At 48.3% G+C, this 21,310-nt stretch overlaps 1 protein-coding gene across 2 annotated transcripts in view; it reads right to left on the bottom strand.

Annotated features, from left to right (window-relative positions):
* Positions 1-21,310, bottom strand: part of LOC147722733 (NFX1-type zinc finger-containing protein 1-like) — a 1,249,199-nt gene that overhangs the window by 992,822 nt on the left and 235,067 nt on the right. For both annotated transcript variants that reach the window (XM_086965207.1, XM_086965208.1), the window contains one exon: positions 14,254-16,044. In XM_086965207.1, coding sequence (XP_086821333.1) covers positions 14,254-16,044 — 1,791 coding nt within the window. The remainder of the gene's footprint in view (positions 1-14,253; positions 16,045-21,310) is intronic.

Raw genomic sequence — 21,310 nt, 5'->3', positions numbered from 1 at the left:
TTTCTGACCATTCACTAAAACTTCTTGTCTATACTTGCCCAAAATGTGGGGTCCAGTAGTGAAGTTGGCAAACCCCATGCCAGTCTCACAGACAAGAGTGTGGTCAGGGAACCTGGCTAAGCCATAGTCCTCCTGATTGCCCAAAGTAATGCCCACCACATTCTTGGGGGCACTCCCACCACCTGGGGGATTACCACTAGTGGTAACAGGAGGTTTAGGAGTATTACCTGGGGGTACATTTCCCTTATTGCCATTTTTAGGGCAACTGGCATCACTTTTGTAATGGCCCACCTGTTTACAGGTATGACAATAAGGTTTCTTTTGCTCTGAAGGAGTGTTCTGGGACCCACCACCCTTGTTGGAGTTTTGGGGCCCTTGGGAAGTCTTCTCTGTGGATTTATCCCCACCCTTCTCTTGAGGCTTGGTTGATTCCTTTTTCTGGTCACCACCCTGGTTTTTAGGCCTAACCCTGGTTCTGACCCATTTGTCTGCCCTCTTACCCAATTCCTGTGGAGAGGTCAACTCAGAGTCTACCAGGTGCTGATGTAATAGCTGGTTCTGACAATTACTTAAGATTTGCTCCCTCATAATTAGATTATACAATCCTTTAAAATCAGTAACCTTACTACCCAGTAGCCAGCCTTCAAAAGCCTTAGTGGCACAATCAACAAAGTCAGCCCAATCTTGAGACTGAGTTTTCTGGGTGTCTCTGAACAGCATCCTGTATTGTTCAGTGGTTAAACCAAACCCTTCAACCAGTGTATTCTTCAAGACTTGGTAATTGTTAGCATCCTCCACCCTTGTGGTGAGGAGCTTATCTCTACCTTTACCATCAAAGGAGAGCCACAAGATAGCTGCCCACTGACTTTGGGGAACACCCTGCACAGTGCAGGCTCTCTCCAAAGCAGTAATCCATTTGTGGATGTCATCCCCTTCCCTAAAGGGGGGCACTATCTTATTCAGGTGCTTTTTATCAAAACTCCTTTCCCTATTGCTAGGTTTATTGCTGCCACCAGTGGGAACTAGCCCACATAATTCTTGCTCTCTAGCAAGGGCAAGTCTCTCTTTGGCCAGGGCAAGTTCTTCCCTTTCAATCCTCAGTTTGACTGCCCTTTCTTCTGCTTCATACACTCTCCTCTTAGGGGAAGACATCCCTCTGTGAGAAGAGTTGAGAGAGCCATTGGTTCGAAAGGATCTGTTAGAGCCTCTTGATAGAGACCTAACTCGTCCATTCCCAATGTTAAGCTGACCTGAGAGTGGGCCCAGGAGTCCCCCAGTACCAAGCTCATGTCTGCTTAAGTTGGACCTGCTTAGTCTACTGACTTCTAGCTGTCCCTTATCTGCCTCATCCCCAGACAACTCATCCTCCTCCTCAGCATCATCTGCCTCATGGAGGGGATGGATATCAAAGGGACCCTGTAAGGAGGGCATACTTCCTTCTGGATTAGAAGGGTCTGGGTTACCAGCCCTACTGGCATCATAGGCCTCTAAGAGACCAATCAGAAAGGAAGTGGTGGGGTTAGACCCCTGTTTTAGTTTCCTGAGAGTACACACTTGTCTCATCTCATGGAAGCTAAGAGCAGTATATTTTGAAGGGATGACCTGTGGAGGGTCAACTGACACAAGGGGAGACTCAGTGTTTCCTCCTGTGACCGACATACTGCTTCTAGTGTGGTGTAAGTGATGCACCTACCTACACTATGTGTTACCTACTGGTCCCTTGCTAGAGTTGCAGCCAAGGTGTGCTAAGCCTTGAGGAGCTACAACAGCTGGTTCAGTAGAACTCAGAGTATTCTAAGCTTTAGTTATATGTACCTAACAGTACTTATGTGATCTTTCAACAAGATATTCTTAGGATACGTGTGGCAAACAACAGCAAGCTCAAATCCCAACCGCTGCTCACCAATGTGAGAAGGTGGCCTGATATGCAGTGCTCACTATTCTAGTGAACACTATGTATCAGTCCAGCAACCCTTATTGATGATTGGTTGTAAGTCAACCTTATAGACCAGCTATCCTAGTAGCGTGGATACGAGCAGTCTAAGGCTAAAGACTCGAGAGGGCGTGTTAAGCCAGCTGTTTACCACACATATACCCCTTGAATACCAAGTGAAAGGACACCACACAAGTGTTATGAAAATAAACAGTTATTCATTTAAAGATCACAACAGCCCTGTACTCTTTATGAGGACAGGGTACTAAGCACAAACCAAAACTCTTACAAAAATACTTAAGTTAGCACAGTATATACAAATGCCCGAGGGGCACGGAAAACCATATACTCTGAAAGTGGAATGCGAAATTACTAGCAGGTAAGTACAGTACTAATAGCTTTTGGAATCGCTAGGACTTGACTAGGGAATCGTTAGATTACTTCTAGGAGGCCTAGGGGACTCGGGTGCAGTGTGTGCACTCTCACGCGAGATGCGGGACAAAAGTCTATGGTAGCTAGGAATTAGAAAGTTAGTGTTCTCGGGCGGACCCGACCTGGTAGGGAGAAAACGAAAGTAGATTCTGACCCTTGGATAGTGAGGCTATGCTGGGGCACCGAAATGCCGAAGTTACCTAGCCCAGGGGCTGCAGCTGCATAGGTCTGAAAAGACGTCGGGAATCCTCGTAGACGGACCAGGAGCCGGAAGAAAAGATGCTGGCCGGTGACCAGTGAAGAAAGTTCAGTTGGATCCAAGCCTGGATCTCGAAGTTAGATGACACCTGAAAGCAGAGGGGACCAAGTTCGAGACTACTAGCCAGTAGTCAGTGGGCACCAGGAGGGCACCGGATGGTAGCCACCTCGACTAGGTGAGTGGGTGACGCTTGACTCGAAGATCTCACGGACCAGGAGGCGTTGTCGGCGACCAGGATGGAGGATCGAGCTGTCCCACGAAGATGGAAGCTGTCGGCGTCGCTGGACCCAGGATTGGGCAACAAAGCCTTGGCAAATTCAAGCCCACGCGGTGGACCTAAAATGGCGTCTGGAGTGGACCAGGAGGGTCCGGGGTGCCTCTCTTGAACAAGGAAGCAAGGGCCAGCCTGGAGCAACCAGACCAGCAGTCGTGAAGTCGTTGGGCGTCGTTCAGAAGGCCACAAGCCAGCCGGCTAGTAGCCAAACAACGCGGTGCACAGCAAACAGCAGAAGGGCCCCACGCCGATCGTGGAGATGCAGGGGGGCTGATCTTGAGTGCTGGAGCTGCGCAGGGTCGGGGCTTCTCGGACCCCAAAGCACTCACCAGTGGAGGACACGGTGGGCTTGCAGTAAAGATGTCGTGCAGTCTTGGCGATCGTCGGTCCCTTGAGGTCTCGTCGCACTCACGGTTCCCAGCTTGGCTGTAGAGGTGAGTAGAGGTCAGAGGTGCCAGGGAAGCCGGGTCTCGTCGAGCTGGGTCGTCGGATTCGTGATGAAGGACTTGCAGCAGACCGCAGTGTTCTTTAGGATGGTGCCTGCGGATGCAGGGTGACTACTCCTTAGCCACAAGGGAGAATCTTGAAGAAGAAATCGTGAAGTCCTTTCGAAGAAAGTGGTATCTTGATTCCAAAGATGATCTAATTTTAACAGGGGGCCCGCTCCCATCTTTATACTAAAAAAGGGGGCTGACCCGGTGACTAGGTCCTGCCTATGGGTGGGACTAGGTGGGGGGTGGTTACACCCCTCAGCCATGCCGGACTTCCCCAGGCCAGGGGCTGGTGTGCCCCTGGAACTGGTTCAGACCGGCCTATGCGTAGTGAGCACCGGGGTGCCACTCAGCAGTCACCTTCCTGTAAAGCCCTGCCTACCCAGGATACACAAAACCATGTCTGGGACGGTGCTAGCACCGCCCCTGACAGGAAACCCTTTGTCCAGGCTCCCCTCGCTGGAAGGACTCCCAGCTGCAGGGGGTCAGACTCGTGTCTGTGGTGGCAGCATCCATTTTGTGGAGCTGAGGCTTCAGTTAACTTTAACCGGGGTTCACAGTTACATACATGTCGTGTCCCTCTAGAAGGGTGGAATGCTAACCCCGTCGCCAGAATTGGCGAGGGGTTAGTATTCCAATTCGTATGACACCTTACTCGACATGTTTTGATAAAGCAATACCAAAGATAGCATTTAACCGCGAGGATTATAATGCACTTAAGAGTATATGGTATGCGATATCATGGAACAGCTATTAGGACTTGATTCCGCAAGCTGCAGACAGGCTCAGCTCATGCCAGAGCACCATCTCACACGATTCCAAGCACTCTGCCTTCAGGATTGTCAAGGCCTGCCATAGGAGTGACTGATAGGAATCTGTGTGTCCATTTTAGGGTTAGGTATAGGTATACTACACCTACAGCAAAGGGTGATTACACGACTTTGCCCCAGCTGTCAGGCAGCCAGTTGTGTCAGATTTAGGAGGCCAGCCAGGGGTGGCATAATACATGCTGCAGCCCCTGGCAGCCCTGGGTACACCCATGCCCTGAGTTACAGGGTCTGATAGGGTGGCCCAGTACCAATTGGAAATGTACCTAGGGTACATGGAATCCATTTTAAAGAGAGAGCAGTAGGCCTGGGGTCCTGATTGGCAGGGTCCCAGGTCGACTATGTCCAAAACCAGCTAAAACACAGGGCAAAAAGTTGGGGGCAACCATAGTCAGGATGTACCTTCCTACAGAAGGTGCAGGAATATTTGGCATAGTGTGAGGAATAGGAGAAGAGGGTGTGACTTTGGGTCGAGGAGAAGTAGGAGGAGTTGTATTTGTCCCCAGTGTTCTCTTTTTTGAAGGAAGAGATTTGTCTTCTATCTGTTCATTCTTCCTCTTCTTCGTCACTACTTTGCCAGTTTGCGGATCAATAAACAAAATCTTTTGTTTGGGATCTGTTTGCTGCTCCAGTATCGGTACCGAAGGCCTTGATTCCGAAAGGTGCCTTTGTTTTCGACCGTCAATGTTCGGTGTTTTTGGCACCGAGTGTTTACTCGATTCCGACTTTCTCGGTGTCGAATGAGTCTTCGACGTCGAATCATGTTTCTGTTTCGACATGGAATGTTTCGATGCCGAGCTTTCCTTTGCATGGATCTTTGGCGTCGAAGTCGATGTCGACCTCTTCTCGGATCCGACATGGTGGGAGACCGAGTGTTTCGGTTTCAGTTTCGGTTTCGTTGCCGGGCCCAAAGGTGGGGCGTCGGAAACTTTTTTCTGCGGTTTGACCGGGCTCGAAGACGGGGTCGTTACCATACGGGGTCGGTTTTTTGGTAAGGGGACGTCGTCACTCACGGTTTGTTGCACGTCGAGTTCTTCGACATCCGACTCGTCCCCTTCCGACCCCGACTGATCCTCATGATCCTCTTCTTCCTCAAGTTGCTCGTCTCCGAACAGCTCCGGGATCGCCTCCGACTGCATTCTGGAAACCTTGTGTCTTCGAGCTCGACGATTTCTAATCGTCGACTTGGAGGAGAATGCTGCGCAGGCTTCGCAGTCCCTGGATTCGTGTTCAGGCGATAGGCAGAGGTTGCACACCTCGTGTAAGTCCTTGTGTGGGAACTTAGCACCACACGTTGGACATTTCTTGAATGGAGTCCTTTCCATGGACTCCGGGCTTGACTGCGTCGAGAAAGGCCTCCTGTTCGTCGACGTAGATCAAAGTTTTTTCTTCGATGTTGAAGTCGAAACGCGCCGGAATGGAAATGAAACGCGTTCGATAACAATACCGTCGAATTGGAAAGGGAATACGCGCTGATAAGTCACTTCTTTTCGAAGTCGATCTGGAGCGTCTCAATCCTCATCCGAACCCGATGGCGGAAAAAAACAATCTAAGGATGGAGCCGATGCCCATGCGCACTACCAACCAAAGGAGGAGTCACCAAGATATAAAAGACTCTCCAAGAGAAAAACAAAGTGCAATCATCCGAGCCCAACACTAGATGGCGATCTATTCATAATGTACCATCTGCAGCCCATATGCCTCGAACAGATGTCTTTTGGAATTGCCCACTTCCATATGCTCTGTGCCAAGTGGGACAGCTGTGGAGAGTGTGTTCCTCCCTGTTTCTGGATATAGTACATTGCTGTCATGTTGTCCATCCGGATCAACACAGTCTTGCTGTACAAGTATTTTTTTTAAATGCTTTCAGGGCTAGGAATATCGCTAGCAACTCTAGTTGGTTGATATGCAGTTTCTTTTGTTTGATTGTCCAGAGCCCTTGTGCTGTGTAGTGAAGGAGGTGGGCTCCCCAGCCTGTCAGTGATGCGTCCGCTGTTAGTACTAGTTGTGGAACCGGCTCTTGGAACAGTCGCCCCTTGGAAAGGTTATGTGGGTTCCACCACTGCAGAGAGTTGTGAGCGCGACTGTCTACCAACACTACGTCTTTTAGTTGTGCATGAGCTTGGTTCCACTGCCGTGCTAGGCATTCTTGCAATGGACGCATTTGAAGTCTGGCATGGGGGACAATGAATATGCAGGAGGCCATCATGCCTATGAGCGGCATGAAGACTCGAGCTGACAGAGAGTGCTGTGGCTGACATTTGCGAATGAGCATCTGCATGCTGGCTATCCTCGCTGTGTTTGGATATGCCTTTGCCACTGAGGCATCTATAGTAGCTCCCAGATATTGTTGTGTGTGGGACGGTTGTAGATGCGATTTTGGGTAGTTTATCGAAAAGCCTAGGCTGTGTAGCAGCTGAAGCGTCTGAGACGTGTCTCTTGCACACTGTTCGTACGATCTGGCTTGTATTAGCCAATCGTCTAGGTACGGGAACACATGGATGTGTTGCCTCCTGAGATGTGCAGCTAGTGTTGCTAAGCATTTTGTAAACACTCTTGGAGCCGTGGTAACCCCGAAGAGGAGAACCTTGAATTGGTAGTGTTGACCTTCTATTGTGAATCTGAGGTATTTTCTGTGAGCTGGATGGATGGGTATGTGGAAATACGCATCCTTGAGGTCCAGTGTTGCTAGGAAGTCCCCTTGTTGTAGCAACGGGAGCACTTGCTGTAGTGTGATCATATGGAAGTGCTCCCACAGTATGTATTGATTTAGGGGTCTGAGGTCCAATATTGGTCTGAGGGAACCGTCCTTCTTGGGAATAAGGAAGTATAGGGAGTATACTCCTGTCCCTCGGTGTTGGAAAGGGACTGGCTCTATGGCCCCCTTTTCCAGCATGCATTTCACCTCTTGTTGTAGCAGGGTGATGTGTTCTTTGGACATAGGACGGTGTCTGGGTGGTATGTTTGGTGGAGTAGAAGTGAGTTCTAGGCAATAAGAATACTGGATAATTTGTCTTACCCACCTGTCTGTGGCAATTGCGTTCCAGACAGGTAGGAATTGTTGGAGTCTGCCTCCGACCGGTGTTGGGTGGTCTGGAGGTAGCGTGATGAAGTCACTGTTTTGTGGCAGTGGAGGCTCTGGTGTTATTGCCTCCACGTCCTCTTCCCTTGTTATTGTTGCCCCTATAACCTCCTCTGTTGGAGTTCTTGTTAAAGGACCCTTGGGTGTTGCCTTTATATGTAGATGAGGTATGTGAAGTATTGCCTCGTGTAGCTGCTCTGTATGAGGAGCGTCGAAAGGAACCTCTGTGTTGCTGAAACTGCAATGCACCCATTGATTTTGCAGTTTCTGTGTCTTTCTTCATTTTATCTAAAATGGTGTCGACTGCAGGGCCAAAAAGGAAGTCTTGGTTGACTGGCTGGTTAAGAATGGTGGACTGCACCTCGTTCTTAAAGCCCGAAATACGCAGCCATGCATGTCGTCGTAGTAAACCGCTAGTGTTAATAGACCTGGCTGCAGTGTCGGCTGCGTCAAGCGCACATTTGATGGAGGCGTTTGTAATAAATTTTCCCTCCTGTATGAGGTCATTAGCTTGGGCTTTAAAAGGCTCAAGCAGGTGTTGCATTAAGCCTTCAAGCTGATCATAGTGTGCCCTGACGTATTGAGCTAGCAGAGCTTGTGTATTCGCAATTCTCCATGAATTGCAAGCCTGTGATGCTACCCTTTTACAAGAGGCCTCTAGTATTTTGGACTCTTTTATCAGGAGGAGGAGCCTCCCCTGTTGTTTGTGAGTTGGCCCTTTTGCGTGCATTAGCCACTACTGGTGAGTCTAAAGGTAACTGACCTCTGATATAGGCAGGGTCTGTAGGGGCTGCTCTATATTTCTTTTCAATCCTGGGATTGATTACGCGTGCTCTGGCTGTACCCCTTTATCATAGGAAGTGTTCTTACGTTTTTCTCCGAAGTAGGGAAAGTGCCAAATAAGAAGTCTTCGTCTATAGGGTCATTGTGCATGTCTACGTTGTGGTACTGCGCTGCCCTTTCTATTAGTTGGTTGAAGACAATAGTGTCGTCAGTAGGTGACGGCTTTGTCGGGTATGAGGGGACGTCAGGGATGGGATGCGTATCATATGGGTCAGTTGGCTCTTCCCATGGTTCATTTTGGGGGTTAGGATCCTCAGGATAATAATAACCAAGCTGAGGATCTTCCCCTGTGTCACCCTCATTGTCCCCATGGTGAGAAGGAGAGTAGGGAGCAAAAGGAGTAGTAGGCATAGTGGGATAGAAAGGAATGAAGGGTCTAGAGGGAGAAGTCCCAAAGTCCTTTTTCTTCAGAGGAATGGGGGAATGAGAGTCCGTGTCCAGTGGTCTCTTCTTCCGGTGTAGGATAGTGACTTTACCAGTCTCAGGATTAATATATATTTGTGCCTGGTCATCAGATGGATCCGGATGGAAGAGTTCTTCTTCCACTGTCCGTGGTTGTGTCATTTGGCGTAGTCTGTTTTGGATCGACTATCGCCTCTGGGTCGACATCCCCTTCTGTATCGACGACTTTCGGTGCCTTATTGTTCTTTTTCGGCTCGGACCCTTTCTTCGGGTCGACGAGTGATTTCGGATCGACCGGGTTGTTCGATTCGACACGCTTCTTGTGCTCGACAGGTTTTTTCGGTTGACTGTCCTTTGCAGAGTCGATGGTTTTCTTTGGATCGACTGGTCTTTTTGGAGCACTTGACTTTGGTTCGATAGCCTTCTCCGGCTGGGTTACAGGCTTCGATGCAGCACCCTTTACGTCGGCGACCTTCTTTGGTTCGGCAACCTTCGGCACAGCAGGCTTTTTTGGATCGACGGCCTTCTTCGGGTCGGCGCCCTTCGGCTCGGTGGGCTTCTTTGGCTCAGTTGCCTTTTTATGTTCGGCGCCTTTAGGCTCGACGGCCTTCTTTGGATCGGTGCCTTTGGGTCGACGGCCTTCTTCAGGTCGAAGCCTTTAGGCTGTACGGCCTTTTTTGGTTCGACGCCCTTCAGGTCGATGGCCTTCTTGGGTTCGAGAACCTTCTTTTGAATCACGTTACTTGGACCTGGGGTTTCTGAAGGCTTTATCTTTGGTTTCGGAGCCGAGACGGACGGCGGGGCTGGCGAATGTTTCTTCGGATCCTGGCTAAGGCCTTTTGGCGATGCCTTGACCGGAGCCTTCGGTAATGGGCTAATCGGTGTCGGTGGCAGTGTACTCCCGATTTGCCCCGGTGGGATCTCGTCGTCGGAGTCCGAGTAGTCCTCGACGGTGACGATCTCGAGGTCCGAATCTGGAGCTTCCGGCAGTTCTTGGTCATCATCGAAGATGTTGTCTGGTTCCGGTGCCTGTCGCTGCATCTCTTGCCTTGCGGCCTGTTGAGTCCGTATAGTTTTCTTCGACCGGAATTGGGCACAGGCTGGGCAGGTTTCTTCCTTATGGTCTGGTGATAGGCACTTGTTGCATACTGAGTGTTTGTCAGTATGCGGGAACTTGGAATGGCATTGTGGGCACCTTTTGAACGGGCTCCTTTACATCGACAGCAGGCCCACGTGGCGTCGAAAAGGCCCAATGGCCCGCGTCGACGACCGGTTCGAGATGGAAAGTTCGATCGAGCTAATAATTACCGAGCGAGAACAATACCATCGAAGTCAAATGCCTTTTGGCCTTTAGAAAAGTTTTGTTTTGATTCGGAAGTTGGAGCATAGGAATAACATCCGAACCCAATGGAGGAAAAAAACAATCTGAGGATGGAGAAGATGCCCATGCGCACTATAGTCCAGGGGAGGAGTCACCTATCTCGTGATACTTCGAAGACTCTTCGAGGACAACAAGGTGCAGTCATCGGGACCCAACATTAGGTGGCGCTCTATGCACAGATATGAATTCAGCAGCCCACATGCCTCGAACATCAAGTTATCGATCATTGGGTAAGTACTCGACTGGTTGAGTTAAGGATCTGGGGTAAGACTCAGGGGTCTCCCAGGGTCAGGTAAGTACAGTTGTTACACCCTCAGTGGCACAGGGGCAGCCGGGTGCAGGGAGAGTAGGCCCAATTTATCCTACGGAGGATAGGGGGCCTTCGGTTGGTGGCTGCTAGCAGGCAGGCCACGCGGCTGTGGGAGCTGAGCTCCTGGTCACTTACACAGGGCAAGTGGGGAAGTAGGATAGGACAGATGCTGCACTTCCAGTGGCACTCAGGCGGTCGGGTACAGGGTGCTTTTGGGCCTTCGGGTGCCCAATGCTATTCAATGGGAAAGCTGGAAGTTGAACAAAGGCTGCAGGCTCGGGGATGGAGATTCTTCAGGTGCGACCACCACTTTGAGAGGTAAGTTGGGATGTTGTAGGATAGGTAGACACCCAGGAGTTGGGCACAGGGGGCCGTGGGGCGCCGGGAAATCTTACCCTCAGCTGGTCGGGGTTGGAGGGGTGCCTTGTTGTGAGGCTGCAGGCGTCATCAGGAGCGTCGAGGAGAGTACTTGGGCACTGGATTTCAGGTCACAATTGCCGGGGGGACGTCCTCGTGGTCTTTGTTCACTCAGGCACAGGCCGGGCTGGGCGGGTGCAGAGTGTGCTGGATTCACGGTTCCTAGCTGGCATCAAGGGTGTTGCTTGTTTGCATGAGCAAGGCAGGCAGGTCCTCCGGGGTTTTCGAGGTTGCTGTCCGCTGGAGACACTGGGGTTTAGCAGGAGCAGGGTACCTGAGGGGTAGAGTTGGCAGAGGCTGGCACACCCCCTTTCCTTCCTTTGTTTTTCCCGCCTGTCTTCCCGCAAGAGTGGGGTTCAGAACCAGTGGGGGCCAGTTGCTGAGGACAGAAAGTGGCCTGGAGAAGCTCACAAAGGCGGCATGCCTTTGTAGGTCCCCCTGCCCATCATGAGGGAGGAGACCTAGCACCTTGTCCCAGGATGTGCATTGTTGCAGGCCCAGGAGAGCGGAGGTCTCTCTACTCAGGGGTCCAGCCGCATGTCTGCTGTGTGGCAGCCTAGGCAGCCTCTCAGTCAGGACGCTGGTTGTGGGTTAGGTTCAGGGGGCAACTCTAAGTTGCCCTCTGGCGTGCATTTTACATTAAATCCCACACTGGCATCAGTGTGGGTTTAATGTGCTGAGAAGTTTGATACCAAACTTCTCAGTCTTCAGTGTAGCCATTATGGTGCTGTGGAGTTCGTGATGACGACCTCCCAGCATCTATACGCCTACATATACTCCTGGGCACTGCACTTACAGGGCCCAGGAATGGACTTGGGCACTGTAGGGGCACAGGACTCATGCACCTGTGCCCACTCCACTGGCATAGGGCACCCAGCTAAAGGGGTGACTGAGGTATGCCAGGGAAGTGGTGTTGTGGGCATGGCACACAGGGATGTGGGCCATGTCAACTCTCTGTTATGTTTTGCACCAAGACACTCAGCCTGCCAAGGCAGTGTGTGGGTGTCAGGGTTCAGAGCCCTTAAGGGTGGCACAATAAGTGCTGCAGCCCTGAGGGGCCTTCTCTGGTCACAATGCCCTGGGTACCTAGGGTACCATTTACCAGGGGCTGACATGTGGCCAGAGATGCAAATTGGATTTAGGCTTTAGCACAGTTTTTAGGGAAGGAACATCGGCCCTGGGTACCCGATTGGCAGGGACCCAGGGCACACCAAGGAAAAGTTAATCAGTCATCAAGCAAAAAGTGGGGGGGTTACTGCAACAGAAACCCATTTTCCTACACAGATGAGTAACGATAAATTACCCCAAGTAAACACCATCAAGGAGTGTTGTAACCTCTGTAAGGAGCCAAGGGCTGAGGCACCGCCAAGAGACCCCAACCCAGAAGACTGCAGAGGAATCAGAAACCCCAAGCAATGAAAAAGTAAGAAAATTATGAGCAGGCCCCAGGGATGCAGTAGGACACATGAACTTACCATCCAAGTACCAGAAAGGAAGGGGCGGAACAAAATAAACGGAACAAAGCATCCCGCCAGGGAAGAAGTGAAAAAGGGCACTTGCAGAAGCCAAAGCCACCTGGAGGGAGGTGAGAGCTGAAGACCAAACTGAAGGTCCTTGCAGATCAGGGTCGAAGGGCGGGTCGTGAAGGAATCTGAGGCTAGAATTGTCTCTACCAGATACATTGTTACCGAAGGTAAGTAACTTGTACATCTGATAGAGACTACTAGCTGCAGATTACTTAAAGTAGAATAGATACCCTAGCCATACCCAGAGGGGAGGAGGGTCTGCGAGAGAACCTCACCAGCTTGGAAGGACACAGGGCCCCAACAGGGGATGTGTCCTGGGGGCAGGCAGGAAGGCCCGTTCCCTCACCAAGCAGAAGTAATCAAGAACGAGGAGAAGGGAAGGCCAGGATACCACAAGCCTACCCGAGGGGCAAAAAGGGTGTCCGCCAGAGAACCAGGAGGAACAGACGGCTCCAAAAGAGTGCCAAGGAAGAAAAGAACCACCACCAAATCCAAACAGAAGAGGTGGAAATGGAGACAGAGCGCGCCCCATGAGAACACTCCCAGCAAAGGGAATAGCCAAACGAGCATCAGCCCGAGGCAGGAAACAAGGCAGGAATGGCCCCACAGCCAAGAGGCACATACATGAGGAGGAAGACACAGACGAGCAAAGCTCCAGCAGAGCAAGGAACAGGAGCACACAGGTACACGCCGGGACCCATGGAGTTGAACCATAACGACCAGGCGTGCACAGCAGGTAGCCGGTACCTACAATGAAGCAGTGTGTCCAGAACAGGTCGAGCGCAAGACCAAGAGAGGGGCAAGGGAACCCCAGAACAAGCCCCAGAGGGGGATCGTCCTAGCGGCACAATCCCGCCCACGAAAAGAAGTGAGACCAGTCAAAGAAAAGAGGAGAAACATGTAGCACAGACCTAAGCTGTCAACCAGAACACAGGAGAACACCAGGAATATCCCAGCTCACCTGGAACACAAGGTAGAGGCTTCTGGACCCTTCCGACGTAGGGGACGGACGCAGGGACGAGACCAATCTGGACAAGCGGGGCGAAAGCAATTTCATCAGGGGCTCCTGCCTGGATTTCAGCTTAAGATGCTGACAAGCGTGGCAGTCCATGGAATCATGGTGCTCACCCAAACACCCTTGCAAATAGGGTGAGGGTCTGTCGCCGACATCTGACGCGTACAAGAAGTACACGTCTTGAAACCTGAAGGTATTCGCACGCTGTTCTCAACGCAAGGAGTAAAAAAAGGCCTGAAACAGGTCAAGGCAAACAATCCGGATCCGCGTTGCACGCGGAAATGAAGGAAACTGACGTTTGCGCGCCGTGTTTGGTCTTATGTGACCTCGCTGATGTCATGCCCACGAACAACGTCAGGGCAGCGTTGCGTGGTGCCGTTCCCCCCAATCTCCCCCCCCCCACTGCCGGCGCGCAGGGATGCTGTGGCAAACATCTTCCGGATCCAGTCTCACGCCTGGGGATAATTCTACGTTAAGGAATCTGCGGCTCGTAGTCTCTATCAGTTATCATTTACATAAATTGCCTCATTTCAAGTTAGTAATATAAATTCTACTACATATGGAGTGATATTTTTGTAAACAATACTAGGCCACGCTATTAAACAATATTTTTGTCATTGATATTCCGACACACACTAGAGATTGGGAAATCTCAAAAGCAATCATGTTTTCATTTTTTACAGATAAAAGTGTGGTTAAGATTGTGCCAGTAGACAGGGCAGATCAGACACAGATTCAGTGACAGCTTTCAGACTCCTTCCCATGTATTGTCATGATATGAATGGCAAGATAAATTAACACTGTCAGGCTACACACTGTATTCCGAAAACAGGGCGAGCTCACTTATGATGAGAATAGGATTGGATTGTATCTGCACTACAGAGTGGAATTTAAAAAGAACTGTTCCTTTGAAGAATTGAAATGGAGACTCCACAACAGGAACATTTACTCGTGCTTTGCTGCGCCTGGAAAAACTATGCACGGATGTTAAAGGAAAAGAAGCATTTCCGAAAATGTAATGCACCATGAGTGATTGTAAGTAGAAGGAAAATTCACTTTACCTGTTCCAGGAGGACCCTGTATAATGGCAAGTTCCTTCGTCAATGCCGCCTGAAAGGCTTTTAGCTGAGAACAGTCAAGTTTTAGTTGCTCTTTAGAAGGCCAACTCTTAAAATTAAGCACATCAAATCCTGTAACTGGCTGCACTAGACTGCTATTAGATGAAGGTATTAGTGGAACACGTTGTTTGGTGCAAAAATTCCCCAGATGTCTTTCCATGAGATCTGAGAGTTCTACCTCCTCTATATCGCTGCCACTCTCAGAATCACTCATATCATCACTACTGTCATGAACCTCCCTCAGTGCAAGAGACCGATCCAGTACTAGTTCTTTCAAGCTGTATGCCTTGCTGTTGCTTTCTAAGTATGCTGGGGCAGATACATTGGGTTCACAGTGAACAATGTACTTTTGTAGGGGGATTTCGCTGCTGCCCATTTCTTTCAGTCCTTCTAAAACATGGCGATAGGCTTCAAAATAGGCATTTGTTTCCACCATCAAGAAGTTGCTGTCTGGTTTCATTTCAGCAAGACTTAGCCGGCTTTCCTCAGTAAAATTCAAGGTTATGATACCCATTAGAAGTTCCTTCTCATTTCGGTCTGCCACTGTAGCAAACAGCATTGTCTTAAATTTGTCTTTGGAGAGACATACAAGAGCACCATATAAAAGGCGCTTTGAGCTCTCCCAACGGACGCCCTTGAGGTTTTCCACACTGAATTTGACTTGATGAACAATACCAGTCCGCGTGCAGATTGGCATGAGGATTTGAATGCTGAAATAAACTCTTATATCATTAAATTTTGCCTTCATCATTTCCTTCCCTTGTAGGCTTAGAAGCTGAGAGATGCCATCTCTTAGTGGCCGAATAAAATCCTCCCTTAAGAGACGAAAGTGAGTGTCTAGATAAGCATTTGCACCAGGATACGATCCATTGAGAATGTTGGGGCGCATTACTGGATTTTGCTCCAAGTAAATATCATCATATGTTGGAAAGATGGGTATTTGTTGAAAATCACTCACATCTGAGCCCTCGTGGTTGTCCATGAGATAGGTATAGCTGTCTGACCTCAGAGTGCCTTCACGCTTCTTCTCTTGGAGATGCTGTAAGAATGTATGCAGAGTGGTCATATTCTTTGTGGTTGTTTCAGGAATAGAAACCCCACTAGACAGCAGCTTGGCAACAGCAGTCTGTAGTAAAGTATCAACTAGAGAGACCTCCATGGCACAACTAGATGGAAAAACGCTAATTAATTCAAGGAGTAATGTGAGGATATAGCTAATGAATGGCAGCTTTTCCTGCATTTGCTCTTTACTATCCTGGTCTATAACCAAGAGGTAAAAGGGAAGAACCTTCTTCAGAAATGCAGAGTCTTGAACATTTGCCAGAAGGTGGAGCAAGTTCTGTCGACTGCTTTTACATCCAATTGCTTTATGCAGGACCTCAAGGATAAGTTCTATAAGTTGACTTTGGATATCACTTTGTTCAAGGAACTCCCGTAGCCCGCTTCTGGGAGCAGCAAGCTTCATCACAATCTCTGAGGGTTCCAACATGGAGATTTCTGTGAGAGATCTATGGCCCAATTTATGTTCACCCTGAAATCCCCTTCTTCCATCTCTAGTTTCAAAGTTTCTAGGATATTTTGCTTCAGTCATTCCTGGTCTGCCCAGCATGCTGCTTCTCACAAGGCTTCCAGAGTCACGTGAAAGTTCAGAAACGCTTTGTACATTTCTAGTTCTGCTACAAGGTATACCCATTCTTGGTTGAAATTCTTGGAAAATGCTTCGCTGTCCTTCGCCTGCAAATGACAAATTATGACAAAAATGACAATTCATTAAACAAACAAAAAAATCAGATTTTTTGTTCATTTAAAATATAATTCAGGCAGTTGCAGGCACAGGGAGTCACTCTTGATATACAAACAAATATCATTGCTTAAACTAGACATGATCACTTTCATTTTCGCGTGGAGACCATGGAGGAGGTTTGGTGAATTTTTATGTTTTCAAAAACATCTTTTCAAGAAGCACTTTACAAAATTAACTTTTACAAAAACATTGCTTTCCCATACCATTTTAGACTACATTTGTCAATGCACACTATGACCCAAAAAACTAAATTTAGGATAACAATATGTATTCATAATTTGGCAGCACAGGTGTAAAGTAAAAATAAAAACTTTGACAAACAAACATTTTATAAATAATTTAAAATTTACTGCAAATATTTTGAAATATAAATGGAAAATGCTACTTACCAGTATGCATCTGTTCTTGGCATGTAAAGCTGCAGATAGATAGCCATCTGGTATTGCGCCTGGATGTTTGAACTTGTTTTTGCCTTGGAAAAGTCTTTGGAAGTCACAAGATAGGTGACTCCTCCCTTGGATGATAGTGCGCATGCGTATCGGCTCCATCTTCAGATTGTTTTTTCGCCAGCAGAGAAATGATGGGAGTTTTTGTAAATAAGATAATACTGGAACAGATAAAGGTAGCCGGGGAAGTGGGTAGGCGTATGTGGATTTGCAGCTCTACATGCCAAGAATGCATACTGGTAAGTAGAGTTTTCCAGTCGAGGCATATGAGCTGCAAATCACACACTGTGCATAGATTGCATAGCAGTACCCCTCCTTAGCGGCGACCACCAGTACCTGCTGCAGTAGTTTGAAAAAGTGTTTTGAGTACAGCGTGGCCCACACTAGCCTGTTGCTTTGCTTGCACATCTACACAATAGTGTTTTGTGAATGTGTGCGATATAGACCATGTAGCTGCTTTGCAGAAGTCATCTAAGGAAAAGTTCCCTAAAAATGCCATTGAAGTCCTATCTTTCGGGTAGAGTGGAATATAGGGGGATTAGATAATGTACGTTTTGCTTTGTGATAGCAAATTTGAATACATTTAACAATCCACCTTGCAATTCCAGATTTTGATATGGGGTTGGCTTTAGGTGGTGGTGAGAAGGACACGAAGGAAAATGCTGCTTACCAGTATGCATCTGTTCTTGGCATGTAGAGCTGCAGATTCTCACACTTAGCATTAGATCGCCATCTGGTGTTGGGCTCGGATGATTGCATGTTGTTGTCGTCTTGGAAGAAGTCTTTGTAGTCACGAGATAGGTGACTCCTCCCTTGGACAATAGTGCGCATGGGCATCGACTCCATCTTTAGATTGTTTCTCGCCATGATGGTAAATTATGGAGTTAGTAGAAAGAAAAAAGGTGTCCATGTGTGTATATCTAATTAAGATAGAACTAGAACAGATACAGGTCCTGGGGGGGCGGGTGGGCGTGTGAGAATCTGCAGCTCTACATGCCAAGAACAGATGCATACTGGTAAGTAGCATTTTCCGTTCGAGGCATATGAGCTGCAGATCTCACACTTAGCATAGACTATACAGCAGTGTCTCCCCTAGTGGTGGTCCCCTGTATCTGTTGCAGTAGTTTGAAAGAGAGTTTTGAGGACAGCTTGACCTACAGCAGCTTGCTGCTTTGCTTGCACGTCAACACAATAGTGTTTAGTGAATGTATGTTTTGTAGATCATGTTGCTGCTTTGCATATGTCTTCTAAAGGAATGTTTCCTAAGAAAGCCATAGAGGCTCCTAGTTTGCGTGTGGAATGCGCTCTAGGAGGAACTGTTAATGTACGTTTTGCTTTTTGATAGCACATTTGGATACATTTTACAATTCACCTTGCAATACCAGATTAAGAGGTGGTTGAGAGTGGTTGAGAGAAAGCTACAAACAATTGTTTTGTTTTGCGAAAGGATTTAGGGCCATATGTATCAAGATACCCATTTAGGATTCTCAAATAGCGATTTTTAAGAAATCGCTATTTGAGAATCACAAATGGGTATGTATGTACAAAATCATTCCTTCGAATTCCTTAATTGCGATTAGCAAATTGCGAATCGCAATTAAGGAATATTTTCCCATTCATTTCTATGGGCCAGGAGGCTCATAAGAACGAATGGGAAGTCATTCTAAATTTGCGATTCGCAATTTGCTAATCGCACATTGAGAATAATTTCAAGGGTGAGGGGTATCCAAAGGACACCCTGTTGCACCCCTGAAATATGCATGGGTGCACATGTGGTGCACATACATGCCTTAAGGGCATGTATGTGCGTTACATGGCACTTTGAAAAATGCAAAAATTTGCATTTTTCAAGGATTTCGCAACTTACCACCAACTAGAAGTTGGTGGTAATTTGCGATTCCTTAAGGGCATTTTGCAATTTTTTTTGCTACGTACATTGCATTTAAGGAGTCGCAAAATTTGCGATTCCTTAAATGCAATTGCAAAATAAGGAATCCCAAATTTTGCAATTCTTTATTTTTCACCAGTTTTGCTTCATACATTCCATTTAGCAAATTCGCATTCGCAAAGGCCAAAATTATGCGAATTTCGGCCTTTGCGATTGCGAATTTGCATGATACATATGGCCCTAAGTTCTGTCAATGTAATAAAGAAGGGCTCTTTTCACGTCTAGGGTGTGTAGAGCTCTTTCTGCTACCGAGTCTGGGTTTTGAAAAAACACTGGTAACTCCACTGATTGATTTAGATGAAATGGGGTGATTACCTTACGAAGGGATCTTGGATTTGTTCTGAGGACCACTTTGTTACGATGTAATTGTAAAAATGGTTCTTGTATAGTGAAAGCTGAAACTGACTTACTCTTCTAAGAGAGCTAATGGCAACTAGGAAAGCTGTTTTCCATGTGAGGAATTGTAGTTCACATTTGTGTAAAGGTTCAAATGGGGGTCCCATGAGCCTGGTTAAGAACAATATTGAGGTTCCACACTGGAGAGGGTGGTAACCTAGGAGGAATGATCCTCTTTAGTCCTTCCATGAATGCTTTAATTGCAGGGACTCTAAATAGTGACAAGTGTTGTCGGTTTTGTAGGTACGCAGCGAGTGCTGCAAGATGTAAACGTATAGATGAGTATGCTAGATTACATCTTTGTAAATGCAGTAGATAGCAAATGATATTCTGGATGGAAGCATCTAGTTTGAGAGACCATTTTCGGAGCTTGCGTACCACTAGTGGGATTAGTGAGAGTGGTGAAAAAGCGTACGCAAATCTGCCTGACCAGTTCATCCATATCGCATTGCCCTTGGACATCGGGGGGAAACCTGGCGGCGAAGGTTGGGCATTTTGCGTTTTCGTGTGTGGCGCAAAAATCTATGTCTGGTTGGTCCAACTTGTGGAAAAATGGTAGAAGAACTTGTGGATGTAGTTTCCATTCGTGGAACTGCTGTGTCTGTCGACTTAACAGATCTGATTGTGAACTCCTGGAAGGTGTTCGCCTAGTAGATATATTTTTTGTGGAATGGCCCATCTCCAAATGTTTTGTGCAAGCTGGGACAGTTGCAGAGAATGTGTGCCCCCTTGTTTTTGTATGTAGTACATGGCTGTTATGTTGTACGTCTAGATCAAGACAGCTTTGTATGTACATGAACTTGGAAAGATTTTAGTGCTAGGAATATCGCTAGCAGCTCTAGGTGATTGATGTGGAGCACTTTTTGTTGAGTGGTCCATCTTCCCTGAGTTGTATGGTCTAGGAGATGGGCTCCCCATCCTGTGAGAGATGTGTCTGTTGTAAGTACTATCTGTGGAACAGGTTTGAGGAATGGCCGGCCTCTGGACAGGTTTTTGGTGTTCCACCACTGCAGAGAGCGATGTGTGCGGCTGTTCACCAACATCAGATCTGTAAGTTGTCCTTGAGCCTGATTCCACTGATGTGCTAGACATTTTTTTAATGGGCGCATTTGAAATCTAGCACATGGAACAATAAAAATGCAAGATGCCATCATGCCTATGAGTTGCATGAACACTCTGGCTGGGAGAGAGTGTTGGTCTTGAAATTTTGTAACTAAGGCTTGAATGCTCGGTATCCTCGCTGGACTGGGATAAGCCAGAGCTGTAGAGGTGTTTATTGTAGCCCCCCGATATTGGTGTATATGAGAGGGCTGGAGATGCGACTTGCTGTAGTTGATTGTGAACCCCAAGTTGTGTAATGTTTGAATTGTTTGATGAGTGTGTTGAACTGTTGGACTTGGCCCTCTTTCCTAAAATGTTTTGCTTTTCGCTTCCCTGAATTCTGGATGTCCCCCCATTGTAATAAAGTTGCATATGCCCTGTGTAATATTGAAATCAATGCTAGGTGCAGGTGCTCTCTAACTGCAACATGGCTGCCACAGACCTCTGCCACTGCAGCGTGGTCTTGTTAAGGCTCATTCTAGTTGCCAGGAGCTGGCTGGGACCCCAAACATTGTTGCCATTCCAGCCTGCCTTGCCTGCCCACAGTTAGAGTAGGGAAGCTCCTGGCACCTTCTAGAATAGGGGCGGAGCCTATTTTTGCCGCCTTAGAGGGTGGTCACCTGACCTGGGCCTATAAAAAGAAAGGGAGGGAAACTTTCCAGTCAGTTGGGGCATCACTGACCTGGGGGACCCACGCAGGAGATTTAGGCGGTAGGGCCTAGTCAGGGGCCTATGCCACTGGGAGTGACAGGGCTTGGGTGCTGCCTTCCAAGTTGAGTGAGGTACCCTGAACTAGCCCACTGATCTGGCCAGGCGGGAGGGGAACCCAGGGACCATCTACAGTGACCTGCGGAGAAGTCCTGTCAGCAGCCCTCAACTCAACCCCCCTTCAAGAAACAAAGAACTATCCACAAGGGCGCCAAAGCCATCAAGCGCCAAGAAGAAGTCTACCTGCGCTCACCAGGACCACTGGGGATCCACAAGGTACAGGGCTGTGTCCACTCTGCGCCCCTTTACCTCAACCTGGGCCCCTGCGCTGTCCTGCACGCACTTCCTGTCCTACCTTGCCTGAATTGAGCTGTTAGGCGCTCCCTTCTAAGCGCTAGAACAGTGAATTGCCCGGACTGTTAATTGTCCTGCCACTGTCCGAACTGTTAACCTACCACAGCCTGAACTGCTGGGTCTGCTGCCCTGCCGGCGTTACTGACTCTGATTGCCCCAGGCGCTATCGCTGCTCAGCACTGTCACCCCTGACGCCTGCTGAAGCGCTGGTCCCCTCTAGGCGCTGGGATATCGTGGCGCTGC

Source organism: Lissotriton vulgaris, chromosome 4_1, assembly GCF_964263255.1.
Source record: "Lissotriton vulgaris chromosome 4_1, aLisVul1.2, whole genome shotgun sequence".
Taxonomy (NCBI): Eukaryota; Metazoa; Chordata; class Amphibia; order Caudata; family Salamandridae; genus Lissotriton; species Lissotriton vulgaris.
The sequence above is the reverse complement of the archived record's forward strand: the minus strand, read 5'-3'. Positions and strand labels throughout refer to the sequence as shown.